The sequence below is a fragment of the Python bivittatus genome, unplaced genomic scaffold, assembly GCF_059951505.1.
Source record: "Python bivittatus isolate LINGU-HERP-01145 unplaced genomic scaffold, Pbiv_v1 ctg000190_np1212, whole genome shotgun sequence".
Taxonomy (NCBI): domain Eukaryota; kingdom Metazoa; phylum Chordata; class Lepidosauria; order Squamata; family Pythonidae; genus Python; species Python bivittatus.
This window is the reverse complement of record NW_028277042.1, coordinates 1,618,187-1,636,684: the sequence shown is the minus strand read 5'-3', so window position 1 is coordinate 1,636,684 and position 18,498 is coordinate 1,618,187. Positions and strand designations below refer to the sequence as shown.

Sequence of the window (18,498 nt, the reverse complement as noted above, 5' to 3'; positions counted from 1 at the left end):
TCTGGGCAGGTGGGCAAACCTCTGACCAAACATTTTGGTGCGTCCATCCCACCATTTTGTTTTCCAAGAATTCCTCTGGGGTTAAGGCATGGCTGAGAACCTTTCTGGGTGATGTTTGAAGATGAGGCTGCAGATTGCAGCAGGCCAACTTACCCATGCCTTTTATGGCATTTGATAAACTAGACTCTGCCTGAGTCGCAGCTATCAATCCAAGAAGCTGGTCTTTGGAAAGAGTATCTAGGAGGTATTTCCACTGCATTTCATCTTCTGCCTTGGTACTGTTTCATGAGGACGGGTTGAGATGATCAAAGCAACAAGGGTGACAATACAGAGTTAAAGTAGCGGGCTTGATTATCTTTGCAGGTATATGACATCCCTCCCTCGGTCAGCAAGGATGTCCCAGATGGCCCCATGAGGGAGGAGACCTACGACATACCCCCCGTCTTCTGCAAGGTGAAGCCCTTCGACCCATCGCGTCATCCACTCATCCTAGCCCAGCCTTTGGTGCCCCTGGTGGAGCCTTCCTTGTCTGAAGATGTTTATGATGTCCCACCACCCACCAGTAAAGGAGTATCAGAAGCCCAGGAGATCTACGATGTCCCACCAGGGCTGAGAAAACTGGCCAGCCAGGAGGTGTATGATGTGCCCCGAGAGCTGCCGATCAGTAGTAAGGACGGGGAAGGCGACTACATCTACGATGTCCCCCCGCAGACGGATCGGGGTGACAGCAAGCGGCTTTCCGCCTCCAGCACGGGCAGCACCCGCAGCAACCTTTCCAGTTCTTCTCTGGACACGGTGCCTGTTCGGGAAGCTCCAGACAAGGAGCTGCCCCTCGACCAGGACGTTGCAATGGAGACGCTGGCCCGGCTCCAGAGCAAGGTCAACACGGCTGTCTCGTATCTCATGTCCTTCATCAGTGGCAGCTGGCGCAGCCCTGAGAGGATGGAGGCTCACGCAGGCCACATCCAGGGGGCAGCTGAGAGTGTCAAGGGGGCCCTCAGGGAACTGTTGGAATTTGCCCGTGGAGTGGTGAGCAGCGCTGCCCAGGCCTCCGACCGCTCCCTCTATTCCAAGCTCAGCAAGCAGGTGCAGAAGATGGAGGAGGTGTATCAGGCACTGCTGCGGCACAGCCAGGCTTTGGAGGGTTGTGGCTGGGCTCCCAGTGCCCTCGTGGCCAGCAAGCCAGGGGCGCCAGACGACCTTGAGCACCTGGTCATGTACTCACGGGGGGTGCCCGATGACACCAAGCAGCTGGCCTCCTTCCTGCATGGCAATGCCTCGTTGCTCTTCAAACAGACCAAGGGGTCCCCAGCCCCCTTGGGGGATGGCAACCATCCCCACGGCACGCCCTCTGAGAAGGCAAGCAACATCCAGTCCCGACCCTTGCCCTCTCCGCCCAAATTCCTGGCCCAGGACTCGCCCGATGGGCAATACGAGAACAGCGAGGGTGGCTGGATGGAAGATTACGACTACGTGCACCTCCAGGTGGGCTTGGGATTGGGGCAGGAAGGCTGGGATGGGAGGCCAAGTTCATACACACACACACACACACACACACACACACACATTCAGTAGTGCACCCACAACAGGGAGATCATGTCTAGTGGGTTCCTGCTGCATGCCAAGCTGGGTGGTTTGTGGCCATTTCTGGCTGACCTTGGCTAATCTCAAAAAGGGTCTGGTTGGTGCTTGGATGGGAGACCACAGAAATGCCAACTCTGTAGAATAGGAAGCCCATTCCAGAAGAAGACCTGACAAACTACATCCATGGTGTTAGCGAGAAAACTGTCTGGAGATGTCCATACGTTCACCAAGAGTTATGCATTAGTTCACAGTTGAACATATTGTAAAAACTTAATGGTGATCTTATGATGTGTTAAGCAGACCATGACATTAAACCATAACGTGATGGATTTTTCTTGCATTTTAGGCAAATATAGGGTTAGGATTTAGCATGTTTGGTGAACTTAATCTTGGTTCCTACTTTGAGGTCGGCCTCCGCTCTTGGAGGACCAAAATGCTTGTTCGTCAATGGGGTTGATGGATTTTATAGGTCTCCTTCCCCACTGCTTTCTGAAAAGTATAGGAAAAAGAGATGAAATAGCAAAACGAAATCAAAAGCCAAGAAATGGCAGGATGTTAACAACGTTAAAAGTTTTGGGAAATAGCTTTTTCAAAAGTTTTCACCTAGGTCAAAAGTTGTCATAGTCCCCGTAGAGAGTGCTGAATTGAGGCCTGGGAAGGTGGAATGGTTATGGAGATTCATTCCACCTCCTCTTGTCCTGGTCCTGTTCAACGGATGACAGACGAAGTCAAATGCCTCTCCCAAGCCAGATATGATCGTCTGCCGGGATTCAGAAAGCTGCCTTGCGCCATAATAATTGGGGATATTTCTCAAGCACCTGGCAGGTTGAGAAAGAGAGACTTTTTTACTGATGTTGTTTGCTTGTTCATTAGATTTATATCCCACCTTTCAGGAACTCAAGGTGATGCCCGTAGTGCTTCTATTTCCCCCCCATGAGATAAGCTCGCCTGAAAAAGTGTGACTGGCCCTAAGTCACCCAGGGAGCTTCTGCGGCTGAGAATCTGGGTTCACCCCACCTTGACACCATTGATTTGATGGCGGACAAAGAAGGCAGGCCTGATCAAAAGAGAAAGCCGCGGCTCCTGGCTTTTGGGGCCGGGAGCAATGTGACAACCTGGGGAAGCAGCTAAAGATCAGCTTCTGAAGGATGGTTATGTGCTTTGTAGGAAGAAACCACTGTAGAGATCCACAGTTAAAGGATCTCTGCTAGCTGTATTGGAGAAGTCCTTTAAGTTGAGAGGACTTCTCCAACACATATTATTGATTATGACTGATTATGTGCCATCAAGTCATTTTCTATTCCTAGCGATGACATAGATAGATTTTCTCCATGATAATCTGCCCCTGTCTCTAACCTGGTCTTTCAGGTTCAGTGGTGGACCCATCGCCACTGTAACTAAGTCCATCTCCCTTGCTGCTGGTCATCCTCTTTTTCCTCCCACTTTTCCTAGCGTCATTGCCTCCTCCAGAGAGCTGCTAGGTCTCATCTAACATGTCTGAGATTACCCAGTATAGACCAACTTCCCCCAATCTTGGCCATCCAGGGATGTGGACTTCAACTCCTCTTAGCAGTAGCTGGGCTGGTTCGAATTTGGGAGATGTAGTCCCAGTACATCTCAAACGCTGCGGGTCATTCCTGGGAAGATGTTTGGAAGTGAGGTGCTTGAATGCTTTCATCCTGCTGAACCACAGGACCCCCTCCTAATGCACTCCCTCAGTAGCGGCTTGCATGTGATAAAGCAAGTGCACTGCATGCATGAAGGTTCAGCCTTGAGTAGTGCCACCTAAAAAGCCAGGAAATCCACTGAGATGACCTTGGAGAAATGAGGCAGAGATGATGGTTGCAAAAGGATGCTTTAAGCCTGGGAAGTGGAGGAAGTGTGAGAAAGAAACTCAGACTGACTCCTCCCTGATTTACTAGAGTGTAAGAGGGAGGGAAGGGAAAAAAACAGGCTTTCAAGATTCTCTTCTTAGAGCCTATATCAATACAGCTGAGTTCCAGTCAAACTTGTGGAGTCTGTTTCCTGACCTGGCCTACCTTAAAGAGCTGACAAAAAGGAATGCTTCAGGCTTTCATGGATTGAGAGTCAGATTTGATCCATTTTGGGTTCCTGTCTTCCCAACTTTTCTGTGGCTGGTCAAGAATGGCACTAAGCTCTAATGTGCTTCATCTGTTTGTTTTTGGAATAGCGTGATCTCTGAACTTGGCCCTTACGCAAGCCACATATTCCCACCCCCATCCGCCTCCCAAAAAGTCCCAGAAGATGTAACTGAGAAATCATACTTCTAATTTAAGCATTCAGAGAAATTATTAAACAGAACTGTGCAGTCCTTGGGAGTGTGCAGGATCACCAATGGTCACCCTTGTCTGCAAAAGAGTAAAGCAGCTACATCTTTTCCCAGGATAGTCTGGCTACCTAGACACGGGGTCAAGGGACCATATTAGCATTATTTGATTAATGTGTATTGAAATTAATTACATTCAAATTAAATCACATTTAGTTTTTGATTGGGCCTGGTCCAGATTTTGGATTGCAACACTGTGGCAGGTCATGAGAAACCAAGTGTTGCCTTTGGCCCCCCAAAATGGATTAAGAAGATACTGGCTTAGTCCCGTGCATGGGTACGATCAATGTGAATGTGACAAGGAGAGTGATAGTTCTATCTGAATTCACACTTTCCTGGCAATTGTGTAATGGTATGTGGGAATAACCTTGAGAGACAGGGGGAACCAAATCAGAGAAGATTCTCCTGTTCTCCATGTGGGATGCTAGTTGTCTCCTTGTACAAGGGCCTTCGTTGGCTTGGCTGCAACATTCTCTGATGGCTTCTCTTTGGAACACTGGCTTGCAGCCATGTCCAGAGTCTCCCTTTGTGCTGCTCCTAGTAGGCTTTGGGTTGCTGCCATGAGAACTGTCTGGAGGTCTGTAGATGGGGCCAGGGTGCTTGAGCTGTGGGTCCCTCTGAAGGCACCTTCCACTAACCCTCTTTCATTCTGTCTAAATTAGGGGAAGGAGGAGTTTGAGAAGACCCAGAAAGAGCTGCTCGAACGAGGCAATATTATGCGACAAGGCAAAGGACAGCTGGAGCAACAGCAGGTCTGTACAGAGGATGCTCTATCTCCCCCCACCCAAAATCTTATGCCTGTCTCCTCTTGCTCACCGACCATCTCTAAACAGCAATTGGAAGTTTTGGGATGAGGAAAAAAGGACTCGATATGTATCATTTCTGTCACAATCCTTTCTCTACTAATGTAAGGGTTTGACCTATTGGCTGGGGTGTTTCCAAATCAACAAGTGCAGGGCTGTTGTGTACCTTCTTTTGTGTAAAAAGTCCGCAGACAGCAGGAACCCTCATGTCACATCGTGATTCTTCAGCATTTCCAGCTGGCAGTTGTATTATTATCATGAGTTGTTGCATCGCTTGCCTTTCTGCCAACAGGACTTGCTGAAGTTAGTTAAGATACCACATGCATTACGATCAACGGTTAATTAACTCCTGTATGGACCGATCATTGCAGCTCTTCCAAACTATCAAGGCCAGATCTGGGGGCATCTGGGGAGAAGGGGCTGGCTTTTCTTTAGGCCTTGCAATCAGCCAAGACAGGTTACGTTTTCATCTTTGCCCTCTGCCTGCAGCTGAAGCAGTTTGAGCGACTGGAACAGGAGGTCACCCGTCCAATTGACAATGACCTGTCCAACTGGACACCCCCACAACACTACCCCCACATGCGGGGCGGTGGCACTGCTCTGGGCCCCTCTGACCGGCAGCTGCTGCTCTTCTACCTGGAACAATGTGAGGCCAACCTCACGACGCTGACCAATGCCGTTGACGCCTTCTTCACCGCGGTGAACACTAATCAACCACCCAAGATCTTCGTGGCACATAGCAAGTTTGTCATCCTGAGTGCCCACAAGCTGGTCTTCATTGGGGACACTCTGTCACGCCAGGCTAAGGCCCAAGAGGTCCGCCAGAAGGTCACTCATTACAGCAACCTTCTCTGCGACATGCTCAAGGAGATCGTAGCCAGCACCAAGACAGCTGCTCTCCAGTACCCGTCCCCGGCCGCTGCCAAAGACATGGTGGAGCGGGTTCATGAGCTGGCAAACAGCACTCAGCAGTTCCGCATGGCCTTGGGACAGCTGGCTGCCATGTGAAGTGCCCCTTGGAGAAGTCTTTAGATGAGCCTCCCGTGGTGAAAGGACTGTAAATGTTTCGTCCAACTCACCTGCCCACTGAAGTACTGACCTGGAGAGGGTGGGGGGCATCGACTGGCCAGCTGCTTCCTTCTCCTTTAGCTCCTTGGTGACACAGACTGTGTCAGTCCTGGATCCCTGAGGCCACCCAGTCTTACTGCGGCCAAGAAGGGAAGACATTTTCAGCCCTTGCGGCAATTGCAGAGGGCAAATAATTATTTTTTCCTGTTTGATTCCAAAACTGTTTGGCAAATGAGCGCTATTTAAATCAAATAAAGAAACATAGAATCCAACTGATTAGGGCCTAACGGAGACTCTTCTCCAGTGTGCATGTGTGAATGTGAAAGAGACGTGATTGCTGTGGACCTGTCTGCCCCCACTTTGAATTTGCCCAAGTGACTTAGAGGAGGTGGGAGGAAGTAGAGTGACCTCTTGGGGTTGATGAGTTGATAGTGATGGTTGGCAGCGCATTTTAATGGGCTCAGTGGCTTGGAGAAAAGAAAAGTCAGCAGTGTTGGTGCTTGGAGAGTTCTGCCAAGGTTTCAGAGCTCATTCTCACAGTTTCATCCAGGCTTTCAAATCCTCCCTTGCTTTAAAACCAGCCTGTTTTCCCCAGATCAAAACTTTGTGGTAGGTAAAAGAAAAGGGGTTTTGCTCTGCTGGAGCAAAGGCCAGCCACTTAGCACTCCGCAGAACAGGCTTCTCCAGGAGCAGGGGGGGGGACCTTGGTGTCTTTGTCCCAAAAGGGAAAATTCAGCTCCATCGCAGGAAAATTGCTCCAGCCATGCGCATTTGTATGGGGCACCGGAAGGCTTTTGCAGAATGTTCCCTTGAGAATGTCATCTGCTCTGTTTACCTCTGCGGGTGCCTGAGAATGACCTGCTGCAGGGCATTAAAGAAATGTGGCTGGGGAGGGAGAGTCCTCCCGAAGTCTTTTGTTGAGGCAAGGCGGGGGGGCTACACTCCTCCGCCTCTTTCATCCTGGGAAACAGTGGTTGACATGGAGAGCTGGAAAGACCCATTTAGGCATTTCACTGCAAAGGACGCTTGGTGCAGGAGTCCAAATTCAGGCTCCTCGGACAGAGAGCTGTCCAGCTTCTGCTTGAACTTCTCCAGTGAAGGAAATCCTCCATCTTTCTGGGTCATTGCTTCTGTTTGTCCTAATGTTCAGCCAGCATTTGCCTTGTTACAACTGAGCCATCTTTTCTCAAGGTTATTCTCAGTTTTGTCAATCTCTTCCCGTAGGTTTTTGGTCCCTGGATCATCTTCATTACCCTTCTTTGTATCTTTCCATTGTCTCCGAATCTTCTTTAAAATTCGGTGTCCAGAAATGAGTCTGTGTATTCAGAGCGGAATCTGACCAGTGCAGGATAGAACACAACTCTTATTTCTCATGATTTGAAACTGTACTGCTGCTGATGCAACCTACAGTGGCCTTTGTCTTTTTAGCAGACCTATCATGCTAGTGATTCCTATTTGTCTTATATTGTTACAATTCACAATATTGGCTGGATTACTCAGTACGTGACTCTAGACTAAAAATAGTATTGGGCTGCCTGTGGGTCACCTTGTTGTGAAAACCAGGTCTTCATGTGAAGCCCCAACCTGGTTTGCTTGGGTATTGTGGGTTATGTGAACATAACAATTCTGTTTGTTAGCCTAACTTTAAGTTTTAAGGAGTTGCGTCAGGGGTGTCTGCAGAATATGATCCAAAAAGTCAAGATGGCAGCCACGACAGTATGATCGAAGCTCTGCCTGTTGTTCACGTGTCTTAGTTTAGGCGATATGGTTAGGCCATTGGTTCCAAGTAGTTAAAAATAAAATCGAATTTACATTCAGGACTATTGTGCTATCAATAATGTGATAGACTCATTTCTCTCTGGGATGCATTTGAATCAAAAAGCTTGTTTGTAGAGACCACTTTGGCTATAAATTACGCAACACACTTAACTGGATTGCTGAATTAATCCATTTTCTGGATTCACACAATACTAGGAACCCAAAATCCATTCGACTCAGAACTGTGCAACGTGCAAGTTTGGGAGCTGCAGATGTCCTTGGGTTAGGACAGATAGATTGGATGAGTGGAACATCATCACAGGAAGTTCTCTCATAGGAGCCCATTGAAATGCTTTGGAAGTATAGCTCTGGTAGTTGCGAAGAGCAGGCAGACAGAAGCAGTTCCTTTTGTGAAGGAGAACACAAATAACACCGTCAGAGTCTTTGGGAAAGCCTAAACTGAAAGTGATTCTTTTCCATAAATGATTTCTCTGGGTTCTCTTTAGCAAGATTTATTTGTGACTAGACAACCCGTGACCCACTGGGTCATCGTTTCAGAGATATTTCCTTACCTAAACAGAGAAACAGAATGACCAAGGGCACAAAGCAGTGGAAGTGTGAGCGAATTGCAACTTGCTGCCGGCTTCCCCATTGACTTTGTTTGTGGGAAGCTGGCAGGGGGCGTCAGAAGTCTCCCTCCCTCCCCTCCCCTCCCCCTTCCCTTCCACCGCTCCCTCCCTCCCTCCCTCGCTCCTTCATATAGGCTTGTGCTGTTTGCCCTCCCTCACAACCCTCAGGAGAGCCCAATGAAGCTGCTCCTCCCCTCCCCCTTCCCCTCCCCCCCTTCTCGGCCTGCCACTTTGCTGAGGGGAGGTGGAACCAAGGGAAAGCTTCACCCCCGCTCCCCATTCTGGCTTGTCCCCAAGGGCCCCTCCCTCGAGGGAGGAAGAGGGCTCACCCATCGACCACCAGTGCCCCTCAGCCAGCCCTACCTCGCCAGCAGGCATCCGAGTCGAGTCGCTCCCCCGCCCTTCCCTCACCGCCAACTGCCGTTAGGAGATTTCAAATTTCTGCCTCAGTTCCAAAGCAGCCAATCGCCACTCGCCTGTCGGGCCTTGCCGCCAGCCGATTGGGCACAGAGGAGAGAGGGAGGCGGGAAAGAGGTCAGGAATACGCCCATGATCACATGGCCTGGGCTGACTGCTGCAGTGCAGTGCTGAGGCAGCCACAAGTTTCAGTCCCACAGGAGTCATGGGCCCTGGAATTTGGACACATTCTGTAAGTTGGCCCTTTTGCGGTAGCTTGGTTCAAAAATGGCTGGCCTATGACACACCGTTTTGCCCAGTTGAATGTTACAGAGAGGAGAGTTTTAGTATATGGATGGCTAGGATGGACCTACAAGAAGAACAGCAGCCAAGGTATTTTCAGCTTAGAACTGATACATCCTTGCGTGCATTAGGGCAAAGGCTTTCTGATTCTCTTTTCAACAGCCTTCTGAGAAATTGTCAAGGAGGTGGGTCTCTTCAGAGATCATGGGGAAGTCGCAGCAGTGGGTTACCTAACAGTCTCTTGCATCTCTCAGCCTGGAAACCAGCACTTACCAACCAAGGGAAAGAGAATTTGAGCTACTTTGGAACGGTGTTTTTTAAACAATGAAGTCAGAATGACAGATTTGGGGTGGGATTGGACTAGTCGAAGACCTGCTCGCTGTAGGAATCCAAGTTAAAAAATACTTGCCAGCTTCAGCCTGAACAAATTCAATGAACGGGAGAATGCTAGCCTTCTGGGAACTGTTTCTGCTGTGAAGCTGTTACCGTTAGAAATCATCTTAACACTCAGGCAAAACTGGCCTTTCTATAATCTCTGTCCAATAGTCCCGAACAAGGAGGAACATGTAGCATCCTTTCAGGTACTTGAAGACTGCTATCATGTCCCTTCTCAGTGGACCTTTTTCAAGAATCAGCATATCCTCCAATCCACTGTTTAGGTTCCAGTCCCCTGATAATTCTTGTTCTTTATTGGATCCATACCAACTTGTCAACCCCCTTAAAATGTAGTGCCAAGAACTGGCCATTACCTGAGATGGAGTCTGACCAGTGCCAAATAGAGTCGACCTATTCATTTCCCATGATTTGGAAACTACTCAGCTATGAACCACAACAGCTGAAGTGAGGGAAGAAATCTAATTTATTTGCAGTTCAGTTATTATGGAAGAACTGCTTCAGAAAGAAGCTTTTGATCTGAAGTGCTTTGGGATCCCATCATACCCAAGCTTAGGGCAAAGACCATTTGTAGCTTGCACTGCTGGGCAGATGTGCTTGAGATGTTGAGATTTGTGTTGGTCTGGATATATGTCCTCCTCCCCCCCCCACGCTGTTTATAGGTTTAGAACTCTTTTTCTTCCACCAAGGACGATGTCCTAGGGAGATACACTGAAGAATCCTAGGCAGGAACTGGTGATTTGGCCTTGACAAACCTCTTGAAACAGGATTTTCAGAACCAAGCTAGGATTTTTCAAAAGTCATATTCAAAAGTATAGCAAAAATGCCCTTTTTGTAGTTGGCCTGACTCGGGTGGCTTCTTGAAACCCAGCTGCAGAACCTAGGACCTTAAGGCTATACCTAGGAATCAGAAACTGTGGGCGAGGAACAACCCATAATTAACTTGAAGCATGAGTTTTGGCAGGCTTAGAACCCTTCCTTTCCAAAACATTTGCTCTTTCAGGGACTCATTTATTTGGTTAATTTATATCTCCTCTAGGAGCTTCTGGCATTCTCAGTTTTCTTATAACAACCCTGTGAGGTAAGCTGGGCCCAGAGTTCACCCACTGAACTCTGATGACTGAGGGTGGACTTTGCTTCTCACCCAACCTGTGGAGGTTGGAAAACATCAGCTAGAAATGAAGACATTTGTAGGGCCCCATGTAGAATTCCATCACTGAGACCAGGAGATTTAAAGATTACCACCACCATGCTGTGAGTGTCCCGGGATTAATGGGGTACCCTGGGTTTTCTGTAGGCATCTTTTATTGTTGCATTATTGATTGCAGTGATTTATTCCTCTTGTCCCATTTATCTTAACTTAAAGGTTCAATTTATGACTAGCCCACAAATTCCACTCCTTTGCACAACCAGATACTAATCTGCCAAAACATCTGGAAGGAGATTCTGCCATAGCCAGTGATGGTCAGGAATACCTACCGGTTTAGGCCAGGTCTCTTTTAGGCAGAGATGTCAATTTTTTGGAGCTGGGAAAAAAACCAAACCTGAAGAAAATTCACCTCCTCTGATCTGGTTGTGCCTCTTGGCCATGCTAGGAATTGCCCTCCAAACACATCTGGGCTAGTAGTGGGGAATACTGAGAGCCTATTCAGCAGCATCTGGAGCTCCACGGGTTGCTTGAAAACTAGCAACTCTGATGTTACTTCTGGTTCCAGCTCAGTTTTTTTTTTTTAATGGCTCAGTTTCCTGTGACTTCAGCTCTGCCTAAGAATTTTTTTCCAGGTTCCACTCTCAGTTCAGAAAGTCCAGTGGAAACAAACCCATTGTCCATTGTTAGAAAACTATTGTTTTCCAGCTGATGATCATGAGTTAGAAATCTCTTCTGTTAAAAATGCATAATTTAAGCCCTGAGTTTTCCTGATGAGTTTCTTGGCATTCTGTGAGGTCTGTGCCTGTTCTGCAGAAAGTAAGGAAGATGATCTTGATGGAGATATGCAAGATCCATCGCCCTGACTCTACGCCATCAGCACAGGAACAGAGTGGGAAATCGGGGCCAGATTTCTTGTCCTAAACAACTGTCTGATTCTCAAAATCAGAAAGTCCACAATTCAAGTTTAGGAGCATGAGATGAGAGATCCAAATTTCGACTCCACTGAATCTAGCACATGCTTGTAATGGAAGGCTATGGGTGAGAGGAAGATGAGCAAGGACCCAGTGGGAGCACAGACTGGCCCTTCAAACCCATAGCAGTGATATTTAGCCACTTTGGAAGACTTGAAGTGGGATACCAAGCCGCTGGGTTGGGACTCCAAACTGCCTGCAGTTGCGAGCTCTGGCTTACGTTGTCCAACGTAAAATAACCAACAGGACTTATTTTACAAGAGCAGTATCATGACTGTGCCTTTATCTGAGAGACCTTTTTGCATTGTGTGGGCAGCCATTAAGGAAAATGAGGATGAAGCTCAAAGAAAAAACAACTTTAATGGATTCATTTGCATTCATTCCCTCTCCCAGATTCAGAAAGGTCAGTTACTGGCTATGATGCTGTCCACCCAGTCATGCAAGACGCTGACCCGAGCATAGACAGCTGGCGTGGTAACTGAACAGCGGCCACTGCCCCAAGAAACGATGCCCACCAATTTCCAAACATCTCCCTTCTGGCACACAAGGGGTCCACCAGAGTCACCCTGCAGATGCAAAAAAACAAAAACAAAACAAAACAGTATTTGAGCTCCCTGGAGACCCCACTTTTTCCCATCATGCAGAATTTCAGGGGTGTATTAACCCATTTTTCCCTGCTTGGAAGTTGGAAGCAAAACGATCTTGCAGGTTTAGTTGTAATATAGGCTCAACACAGGCTGTGCTCACCCAAAAGAACCAGGTTAGTGAAAGACACAGTGGCTACATTTGCACAGCCCGCTAAGCTTGGCTAGTATAAACCCTGGTTAATTTCTCTGTGGCTTGTGGAAACCCAGCCCACTTTGGTAGTTTATCATGCAATATTTTGAACAACCCAGAAATTGGGGCAATCGAGTAATCCAATTAAGTGTTATGAACACAACCATTGTTTTTTTAAAGCCACACTTCAACACCAACATGGGGGAAACGGTAAATCCCAGCCCACCCAGTGTTGTATCACAGCCCTATCTGGCTTCCCCACAAATGTTGGGTGGTCCTTAGTCCGTCGTTTGTTGCCCTAGCCTGGATTAAAAACTTTCCTATAAGTACCAAGTCAAAGGAAACAGAACGATCATATTTGGGCTGCAAATCTCCAAATGCTCACTAGAGAGCAGCAAAGGATTAGAGTTTTCTGCTCCCCCCCCCAATTATCTAGATCGCTTTTAAGATGTGTGGACTTCAACTCCCAGAATGCCCCAGCCAACATCTTAAAGTTGCTGAGGTTGAGAAGCACAGGTCTAGATTTTTGCAACCCCAATAGAGTAGCCTAAAAAAGAGCGGTAAGAGAAAGGAGGAGGTCTGGGTGGGGTGGTTGGGGTGCTCACCATACACGAAGATGAGCCTGCCCCACCCGCGCAGATCATCAGATCAGTAATTTTGGTGCCCCAAAATTTCTTGCACTGCTCATTGGACAGAAGAGGCAGAGCTGTTTGTTGCAACTTGTTCGGGGTGGTGAAAGCTGCAGGAGAAAAGATTAAATCAGCAGCCGGAACGGCTCCTGTATGAAAGAACCAATCCCATCTTTGGCTGCTCCCGGCCTCCCCCAAGCTCAGAACTCTGTCCCAGAAGGCTGATAGTCACTTTGTCCTAGACTTTTCTTAGCCTCCCCTCCAGACCCCTGTTTGCATTAAGCTGGAGACACTACCCCACCGCTTTGGCCTATTGTTGCAACTTGAAGTGCTTGCAGTGGACAAAGAGAGAAATCCACCATCTCTTCCTGTTTCCCCTGCCTTCCCTTCCTCTGTTATAAGTTGAATTTTAAATGTAAATTTTTCAGGGCAGGATTTAAGCTTTTGTAGTCAAGTGCCATGCAGAAAATAATCACTTCATTGTAGAGCTGATGATTTCAGCTAGCAGAAACTAGCGAGCTTCCTTTCCTTTCCTTTCCTTCCTTTCCTTTCCTTTCCCTTTCCCTTTCCCCTTCCCTTTCCCTTTCTCTTCTTCTCTCTCTCTTTCCCTTTCCCTTCTTCTCTCTCTCTTTCCCTTTCCTTTCCTCCCCCTTCCCTCCTTTCCTCCCCTTCCCTCCCTCCCTCCCTCCCTCCCTTCTTCTTCTTTCTTTCTTTCTTTCTTTCTTTCTTTCTTTCTTTCTTTCTTTCTTTCTTTCTTTCTTTCTTTCTTTCTTTCTTTCTTTCTTTCTTTCTTTCCAGCACTCAGTTAACACCAGAATCCTGCTGGAGAAAAATAGGTATATTTATATCTACTCCTTCAGGTTGTAGGCCTCTTTACTTGTTGCAGAAGAAGCCCTCAGCCTTGCTTCACCAATTGGGAGCAGAGAACTGAGATCCATTCTCTGGATCCTTGAGATACTTGCTGCTGGGAGAAATCTGGTCTCCAGGCAGACAGGAGTTGTGGGACTGAGGGATGCCGAACTTCTTAATTTTGATGATTCTCCTTCTCCAAAGTATAGTTTGAGTGACAGAGATATTTTTGGCTGCACTGGCCACACCCTCTGCAGATGTACATAAAGGTAAAGCTCCAGGTAACTTACATGGACCTGCTCATGCACCTTTCTTGGGAGCAGTATAGAAGTAGCTTGCCATTGCCTTCTTCCAAGTTTAGCCCATTCTAGGCCTGTCCATGTTTAGCCATCCCTATTTTCACCGCTTCCCAACTGGATCAACTTGGTTTTTCTTTAGCAAACTGCACACCAATTTCAATCCAAAACAGAAGAAAAAAACAGACCCCTGGATATCCAAGACTCCTCTCAGACCCACCATTGTAGCGTGTCTTGCCCCAGCCAGTGGTGACACAAATGTCTCCACTCTTGAACGAGTCTGTGGCATCTGCCAGGCACACAGGGGACACTGTCTTAACTAACGTGGCAGGGGTGGCCAGCTTGATGAGGGCGATGTCGTTGTTGATATTCACAGAGTCCCAGTCTGGGTGGACAAAGACCTAGTGGGGGAAGAGAGATGCTGTTAAGGCTGCATGAAGGAGATGATGATGTGGAGGAAATCTACGAGATCATTAGGTCCCTCCTGGTTTACCTTTGTTTCACCCTTTGCCAGTGCTTTGAGGTAGTCAAGACAAGGAAATCAAAGTTATAAATACTAATACTACTTCAATTATAAGTTTACAGTAATAGAATCTTGCAAGTCTGAGTCTGCCTCTCCCATCCCTCCCCTTATCTTCATGAGAACAAGGCTTGTCTTAATCTAAACTGGACACCCAGGAAGAACAGAAGATGTGTAACACAATCTGCATCTCTGCTTGTTGAAAGTTGGATTCTCCTCGTGTAAGTGCCTTTTTTGATGGGCCCCTAAAACCCTAAGGTACTTTGACATCTAGCTATTTCACCCACCTTCTCAACAGCCAGCTTCTGGATGTCCTCTTTGGGAGAGCTGCGGTCGAATTCCCCAAGCACTACAACATTTTTGGTCCTGCCGGAGGCAAGCAAAAAGTGAATGCCATGCACACATTCAAGAAAGCATGGCCACAGCAAGGCTTGGCATCAACCTGCAGAAGTGGGTAGGTGACCTCAGTATCCTGGAATCGGGAATAAAAAGTCATGTGCTCTAGAGCTTGCAAACAAAAGAGCTGAAGTCTTGGAGGGTCTTGTACAAGACTTCAGATTCAGGGTGTGGAGCAGCTTGGGTTCAACTAAATGGATGGATGAACCTGAAGTATGAACCTTCTTTAAACTGAATGTCCTTCTTAGATGCTGATGCTCGGCTATGGAAGATGGGATCATCACACAATTTAAAACTGATTTCATCTTTGCCCTGACACTGGGAAAGCTGGAATTATTACCACCCACTCTTTTTTTTTAAGATGAAGAGTGATGTCTTTTTTTAACCAAATACCACTATGCCTCAACAACATTTACAAATGAATGTTACAAAAGGTTTCATGATCTTAGCCCATCCTTCTTTTCTCCCTTGCTTTAGCCAGATGTAGTTAAGACGTTATTGCACACGTTATTGCCCCAAATATCTCCCCCACAAGCTCCATTGCCTAGTGCAATCTCCCCACAGCAAGGAAGAAGTTGGGTACTCACGTCACCCCACAATGGGCAGCTGTCACAACCCAGTTCTGGTCAATCAGAGACCCACCACAGAAATGCCATCCATTTGTCTCCTGTGAGGAAAGCCGACAAAAAGGAAAGTGTGGGACCCACAGAACCCAAGTCAGGGTGCAGTTGATAAGAGACACACACTCCGAGTGGCCCTGGAGAGCTGTTGTGAGCTAAACAAGGCCATGATGGATCCAGCAGCTTGAGCCTCCTGTCCAGGTTCTTCTGGAACATGTAGCCTGACCCCCCAGGATTCAGATGCAGGAGTCTGAAGCTCATCCCCACAAATGGGTTAGGGAATCAGGTCTAGTCAATTTCATAATCTCTGGTCAGTTCCAGGGGTGTCCACAAGGTATGGTAAAAAAAAAAGTTAAAATGGCAGCCAGAATGAAGCTCTGCCCACGAAGCATGTAAAAAACAAGCCAAGCTTCCATCGCACCATCGTAGCTGCCATTCTGACTTTTTTTGACCATGCTCTGAAGACACCTCTGTCAGTTACATAATACAGATATGAATCTTGTTCTTTGACTTTCCAGCTTATGCAGGTAACTTGCACCTTGGCCTACAAGATAGGTTCAGATGTCTCTGTTCCAAGCTGATTTCATTTCCACAAGGGCTCTGATGGGTCTTTTTGGCTTGCACAAAGATTCAAGTGAAGGTGTGTGGGGAAGTGGCTCCCTGCCCCTGCTTTGCTGAGAAAGGGCATTTCCTTTCAGGGCCCCTCTGAGGCATCCACTTGAGCAAGATGTGGACAGCCATGTGAGCTGATCCTCTGAAAGCAGGAGAATCAGGACCATGCAGAAGAAGACTTAAGCCACTTTGATTCAAGCTCCCCAGCCTTTGGATGAAACAGAAGGAAGAGGTGCAGCAATCTAAGTGAAACGAAAGGAAAAAATGCAGTGGTGGCAGGTGGGCCCTTTGGTTGAAAAGCTTCACACGCACACACACACATACACTAGCACAGATTTCGAACATCAAGCAGCCTTTTTAAAAAAATAATTTCCAGGTCTTTACTTTCTTTAGATAAGAACTGTGGATGTGATGCACACGAAAACCACATTGACCGCACTATCGCAGCTGGCATGTTGACGTTTTTGACCACACCTCACAGACACCCTTGCATGGGTATTTTGTGGGGGAAAGGGAGAGATGTGGAATAGGCTACAGAAAGGCAAGCATAGAACACGAAGCTCTGGCCGCAGGGTGCTTCAATCTGTGACTAAAATAAAATCTGAAGGGAAAGTGGGGGGAACATATGGAAGAAGGAAACGGAAGACAAGGCCATCTGGATTCCCCACAAAATTGTGTGAAGAAGGTGCGCCAATTATACAATAAAACATTGTGTGGAAATGCCTGGATAGAAGTATAGTGTGTTGGTGTGTAGTAACTAATTTGCCCAAAAAAAGAAGAGTTGTGCTCAGCTGGAAACCTTATTTGATTGAATTCTTTAGGACAAATATTTGGACATAACTTTAGTTACAGATGCTCTGTGGCATGTGCATTCTGTGCATGGTCAGAGGCACTGCAACCTCTTTATTCAAGCCCTGCAAAATTGAGGAATCAGACTAGTTCTGGCAGAGAAAGCATTAACCAAGAGGCAAAGCAACCAGGGTTCCCATCACTTCTCCTAGCCCATTACCTGTAAGGACACCTGCCAGGGCCATGATCCGGGCACTGCATCCTCTCCATTCACGATACGGGAGTAACCTGTGATCACGGGCTTGATTGCAGGGACCCCACAGGCTGGAAGCAACAACGAATGTCACCGTTTCTCTTCCATTACTAATCATTAGATCAGTGTTTCTCAACTTTAAGATTGAACACTGCATTAAATTGAAAAGTCCTGCATGGCTGGTGAAGTATGGTATGGGTCTGTGTGTGTGTGTGTGGTGAGTGGGGATTGTTGATGCAGAGAAGGCGTTTGTCCAAATTGTCTGGTCGCTTGGATCATAAGACTCAAGAGAAAGCCACGTGTTCCCCAGAATAATAAGGGAAGCGTTGGGCAGAGAAACTCTCCAGCCTTTTCCCCTTACAGATTCTCATTTAGTTTGAAGGAAAGTTTGAAGGAAATTCCTTTCAAAGGGATAAAAAACTCAGTGAAATGTTCATAGATGGAGGGTGTGTTCTTTGCCCTGATGGTTGGATGTTCTGTCTATCATGGTACAGTCCTTTCATCCTGGCTTCCCACCCTGCCAATAAATCCAAAGGGAAGGCATCAATCTCTGTTGCCATGAGTTCATGCAGCCTTCTTAATCCCAACCCAGAATCACAAAGCGCAGTTGCTGTGTTCGCACGCCTGCTCTGCCTAAGGAGGCAACCCACGGTGGCTTCATGGGAGGCCCTGTTTCAGGCTGCCTGCTCTGACAATCACTGGGTGCCCACAACCTGCAGGTTAACAAATTACTGACTCACTTCAGCCTAGTCTAGGGTGTTGTGAGGATCCAGAATCCACTGCCTGCCGGGTGGGGTTAAACTGGGGAAAGAAAGAATGTTGGTAAGGCCATTTTTGCCCCAAGTTAGCATCTGATCTGGCTATTAATGGCACTCCTATGTTCTTGCCAGCTAGTTGGCCAACCAAATGCTGCATAATTCGGCCCCACGGAGTGCAGAAAAATTCACGAATGGCTGGATACTTACAGGGTGGCAGAGGAGAAGCAGTCACAGCACTGAAAAATGCCAGGCAGGATAAAAACCACAAGGCAGCCATGTTTCAATGTTTGGAGTCAGCAACTTCGTGGAAGAGAAGGTACAGATGCTGCTGCTTTTATATGGTGTGTGTGTGGTGAAACTTTAGATAGATTTGTATACACAGCATACAAAGTTCTGCTATGTCTCCCACTGCAGCATGCGACACAGGGGTGGTCCAGAGCTGATAAATCCATGGGAATGGACAACCGGTCTCCTGATAATGCGATCAATAATTGGCAGGAGCTGGTAATGGGCATAGGACTATATCAAGACCGATGACAGCTGAACAATTTCTTGGCCCGTCTTTGGGACAATGAGTAGGGGATTCTGGGTGTCCTA

At 47.4% G+C, this 18,498-nt stretch overlaps 2 protein-coding genes across 3 annotated transcripts in view; one reads left to right on the top strand and one right to left on the bottom strand.

Moving 5' to 3' along the window:
* The window catches only part of BCAR1 (BCAR1 scaffold protein, Cas family member), a 38,296-nt gene extending 30,685 nt beyond the window's left edge, over window positions 1–7,611 (top strand). Inside the window, exons 5-7 of one of the 2 annotated variants that reach the window (XM_088135864.1) lie at window positions 364–1,485; window positions 4,594–4,683; window positions 5,224–7,611. In XM_088135864.1, the coding sequence (XP_087991990.1) occupies window positions 364–1,485; window positions 4,594–4,683; window positions 5,224–5,742 (1,731 nt within the window). In that variant the 3' untranslated portion in view covers window positions 5,743–7,611. The remainder of the gene's footprint in view (window positions 1–363; window positions 1,486–4,593; window positions 4,684–5,223) is intronic. The other variant, XM_088135866.1, reaches the window with a different exon arrangement.
* A 4,132-nt stretch (window positions 7,612–11,743) lies between these two features.
* On the bottom strand, window positions 11,744–18,199 carry LOC103055448 (chymotrypsinogen A-like). Its single transcript, XM_025166655.2, has 7 exons — window positions 18,109–18,199; window positions 17,111–17,214; window positions 15,457–15,536; window positions 14,761–14,839; window positions 14,174–14,354; window positions 12,785–12,918; window positions 11,744–11,968 (listed from the first exon to the last, which is right to left on the bottom strand). Exons 1-7 carry the CDS (start codon window positions 18,176–18,178, stop codon window positions 11,807–11,809), a joined length of 810 nt encoding a protein of 269 aa, XP_025022423.1. The 5' UTR covers window positions 18,179–18,199; the 3' UTR covers window positions 11,744–11,806.
* Between the last annotated feature and the right edge of the window lie 299 nt (window positions 18,200–18,498).